This window comes from Colossoma macropomum, unplaced genomic scaffold, assembly GCF_904425465.1.
Source record: "Colossoma macropomum unplaced genomic scaffold, Colossoma_macropomum, whole genome shotgun sequence".
NCBI classification, from domain to species: domain Eukaryota; kingdom Metazoa; phylum Chordata; class Actinopteri; order Characiformes; family Serrasalmidae; genus Colossoma; species Colossoma macropomum.
This window is the reverse complement of record NW_023495946.1, coordinates 127,501-132,043: the sequence shown is the minus strand read 5'-3', so window position 1 is coordinate 132,043 and position 4,543 is coordinate 127,501. Positions and strand designations below refer to the sequence as shown.

The 4,543-nt window shown below is 40.9% G+C and overlaps 1 protein-coding gene across 1 annotated transcript in view; it reads right to left on the bottom strand.

Annotated features, from left to right (window-relative positions):
• Positions 1-289: 289 nt before the first annotated feature.
• Positions 290-4,543, bottom strand: part of LOC118803700 (tripartite motif-containing protein 16-like) — a 12,442-nt gene continuing 8,188 nt past the window's right edge. Inside the window, exons 2-7 of the mRNA XM_036564173.1 lie at positions 3,972-4,537; positions 2,820-2,915; positions 2,377-2,610; positions 2,036-2,195; positions 1,870-1,929; positions 290-1,440 (exon numbers count right to left, since the gene is read on the bottom strand). Coding sequence (XP_036420066.1) covers positions 908-1,440; positions 1,870-1,929; positions 2,036-2,195; positions 2,377-2,610; positions 2,820-2,915; positions 3,972-4,537 — 1,649 coding nt within the window. The 3' untranslated portion in view covers positions 290-907. The remainder of the gene's footprint in view (positions 1,441-1,869; positions 1,930-2,035; positions 2,196-2,376; positions 2,611-2,819; positions 2,916-3,971; positions 4,538-4,543) is intronic.

Here is a 4,543-nt window from a genome sequence, read left to right as displayed (position 1 = left end):
GAGTGTTACTGCTGTGCTGAGAATGATCCACCACCCAAATAGTACCTGCTCTGTGGGGGTCCATGGGGGTCCTAACCATTGAAGAACGCAAGAGTTCATACAGCTTATTTTGGGTATCTAAAAAGTCAAATAATGAAATAATGGATCATAAAACCCAGATTATAGATAGATGATAGATTATATTTATAAAAAGTAAATAAATTTTAACGTGGATATTTACACATTAAATGTGTTGCCACAAACCGTAAATTGGATACTGTTTCAGGAAAACACAGAACTCATCAGCATATTATAGTTATATCTGTATTTTGGGGACGTTGACATTTCGTCCATAGACGATCATTCATTTTACAGTACAGTGTTTACTAATATGGCGATCAAGTGTCTTCAGTGTGTTTATAATGATGTCATCAGCAACCTCTACAGCCCAAACCAGCCCTTTATATGACTGTGTACAGCCATTAGTTTCTTACCACTAAAACTTACTTGAGTGCTAATAGCTCCCCCTTGTGGAGAATCTTACAGGAAAAGACAATCCTGATAAAAAGGGTGTCTCTAAATACACACAAGTCCTCTTAATACAGACAACACACTGTTTATTAACAAACACAATGAGATTCATCTTATTGAAGCTGTTTTCCTCTGAACACAACACACGGTTTAGAAGAAAAACAGTCCAAAAGGAAGACAATAATCAGATTTGATTAGTTTAGATTAATAATTCTTTGGATTAAGATACAGATTACATTTTAACAGGTGATCAGTAATTTACACCAAAATACAGGACAACTCTGTCCTTTGCAGCATGTTTACATCACAACTAGAAAAGTATTTTGATAATTTCATTGGTTTGATGTAAATCATTTATGAATCTACCTGAAAAGTATCCATCATATACAACAGACACTCATTTCAGATCACATAATCTTACAGTTCCTGTACCAAACTCATCAACACCGACTCCAAACCCAGCGTAGAGCGGCTGAGTGAATGTGGTGTGGACTGTGTGTAGGAGGGTCATTGTGTCAGAGACGCTGTAGAAGGACAGAGATCCTGCACTGTGATCCACATACACTCCTATTCTGGAGGGTGATGGAGCTGAGAGCTCAGTCTTAATGTTGTTGTGCCAGAAGGAGAGAAAATTAGAACAGTCCAAACTCCAGGACTGATTGTTGCATCCAAACCTGCACTCATTACCCAGTCCTTTCCTGCTGATCCCTTCATATGACACTGATATGAACACCCAATCACTCCACTCGACCTCCCAGTAACAGCGTCCACTCACACTCTCCTTACACAACACCTGAGGCCAGTGCTCAAATCTCTCTGGATGGTCAGAGTAACGCTGCTCTCCTCCTCTGTGCTTCACCACTCTGTTCTGCTCAGACAGGCTGAGTTGATGATTTACAGTGTTGGGATCCAGAGTCAGTCGACAGAAATCTAAAATAATAAAAACACATTTCAGGTGTTTATTCACAGAATGAATTAACAATAAATAAAATATGCTTCTCAGTTGTTATTTCTACATTTCTATTTTGTTACAAAAATACAAATACAGTATAAATATAAAATACAAATGTAGAGTATTTTGATTGTTTATTGACCAACAAGGGAAAAATGCTGTGATCATATTTAAACCTCCAAACATCATTTTGTCATCAGTGACCTAAAAGGCTGCTTCTTACTGGCTGTTTAAGGTTTATTCTGATTTAAAAGGAAACATTAAATCAGGAAACTATACTGTCTAAATTAATATCTGTATGTGTGTGTGTGTGTGTGTGTGTGTGTTTATATCTGTGTGTGTGTATGTGTGAGATTATGTGTGAGTGTGTGTGTGTGTGTGTGTGTGTGTGTGTGTGTTGTACATACAGTGTAGAAAATCTTCTCTGGTTTTTGGCTCTGAGGATAAGATGGTCTGAACTGCTGCAGCTGTGGAGACACACAAACACACTGATTTAACAGAATGAATGAAGGAGATTAAAATGATGTTTAAAGTGGGATAAAATGTGTCATTTGCAGCAGAAGCTCCTCTTACCATGTGGAGAGACTTTACTGAACTCCTCCTTGCAGAATTCCTCTAGTCTCTCTTTCAGATCAGAGAGAGATTTCCTCACTCCATCAAATGAGGGATGTTGATGGACAGTGATGCTGGAGGAGTCCTCACATCCAGAAGAGACTCTCAGAGACTGGAAACTCTACAGAGACACAACAGAATGATGAAGGTCTATAAGAGTAAAAGATGATCTTATTGTCTGTGATAATCGACAGAACAATCTGGATGCAGCAGTTTGAAAATTACTGGCTTATTCTTTTAATGAAGAGCCATTTTAGAGCCTCTCTGAGGAGCAGGTTCCTCTGTAGGTGAGTGATGGTTACCTGGAGAAAATCGATGTGATCCTCTGTGACTGAAAGCTGCTCCAGCTCAGTGTTTCTCCTCTTTAGATCATCAATCTCCTGCTGCAGGTTCTCCAGGAGTTCTTCAGTTTGTCTCAGCTGGTTCTTCTCCTGAGTTCTGATCAGCTCTGTTACCTCAGAGCGCTTTTTCTCAATGGAGCGGATCAGCTCAGTAAAGATCCTCTCACTGTCCTCCACTGCTGCCTGTGCAGAGCGCTGTTAGGACACAGACACACAAGATGGAGCTCCATTTAAACACCAGCTATCATTCACTCTCTCACTGGGACTCTAGATGACTGACTGTCCACATTGTGGCTGTGTAGGATCCCAAAGTGTCCAACACTGGACTCCTCACTGTCTGACTGGAGGAGAGTCTGAGTGAGCTGTGAAACAGCTGCTCCAGCAGATCTCTGCCCACTACTCACCTTAAGAGTGACCACAGCCTGTTTCAGCTCCCGCAGCTTCGTCTCTTTCTGCTGGAGTCTCCGACTGAATTTCCTCTGAATCTTCTTCAGCTGAGACTAGAGGCAAAAATATCAACCAAACTAAAATTGCAGCATTTGAATAGTAATAGTAGCAAAAGACTTAAGGGTTCATATTGTTCTGTACAGTTCTGAGACTGTGTGCTCTGTATTAATCTGTAGAGAGGCTAAAAGACGGGTGTTGGCTGGCAAAATGTTTATGGACTACAACTAGTTTTGCAGCATCGCTGAAAAAAAAAGTAATCTACCACTTTCTTATCCACTTCATACAGGAATAAAGCACCAGTACAGAAACAGAATCAGCACGAAGTGCGATTCCCACTCGCTCAGAGCCCCAACGTATGGATAAAATTAAACTAATCTGTTCTATAACTATGTTTTGGTTTATTAATAAATCTAGTTGCTTGTTCTCATCATTAACGCAAAATAAAATAAAGTTCAGTCAAAAACAAAAGAAAGTTGAATAAAAGACTTGAGCCGTTGAGTTCTTTGTGAAGAAAGGAAAAGGCCCACTCTTCATTTATTGAGCTTCAGGGGGCAAGATGGCTCCCGGACAGCCAAATGCAATGCACAATACAGAAACATCATTTTTCATACCCTGTTTGGGGGCGATGAAGCAATCGCCCCCTCCCTCTCACCTTTTCTCATTTCACTTTGGTTCCCATTATTTCCTATTTTTACACTTCAGTTGGAAACCCTTATTTCCAACCGCACGTGTCCTTGATTTTTTAAAAACTTGCATGCTCAGCTATCCTAAGCTGCCCCCATCCTTTCATGGTTTTTAATTAAATTTTTATCTTTTTAAACTGGTTCCAACACTGATACTGTCTAGTTTCCTATCAGCTTTACCTCCCCTCTCACAGGCCAGCTTGTTCTTGCAACAAAGCACACTAGCACTAGAAGCTTCTGAACTTTAGGGACTCTCCATTGCGAAATCCCCTGACTTTCACACAGCATGGCCTTTGCTTAGTGAGAGCATTAATACACTTTTTGTCACTGAACTTTTAGTATATGATTATGGATTTCTTATTGATTATAATAGTAATATATTCATTATACCTCCACAACTGATTCTAAAATATATCTATTTCTCACCTGTTTCTCGGTTCTCTCTGCTGCAGCTGCAACTGTATTGTGGCCTTTGTGGTCATGCATCGTACACAAATAACAGATGCAGCTTTGGTCAGTACGGCAGTAGATCTCCATCAGTTTGTCATGTTGAAAGCAGATCTTCTCCTGTAGTCGTGTGGAGGCTTCGACCAGCTTGTGTTTGATCAAGGCTGGAATTTCCAGATGAGGTTTAAGATGAGTTTCACAAAGAGACGCCAGACATACCAAACATGACTTGACGGCTTTGAGTTTTCTCCCAGTGCAGAAATCACACTCCACATCTCCAGGTCCAGCGTAACAGTGAGCAGGAGGAGCAGCTTGGAGTTCTGGCTTCTTCATTTTCTCCAACATTTCAGCCATCATGTTGTTTCTGTGTAGAACAGGCCTCGGAGTGAAGGTCTCTCTGCACTGGGGGCAGCTGTAGACCCCCCTCTGATCCTCCTGATCCCAGCAGCCATTAATACACACCATACAGAAACTGTGTCCACAGTGAATAGTCACTGGATCCTTGAGCAGATCCAGACAGACTGGACAGCTGAACTGGCCCTGATCTACTG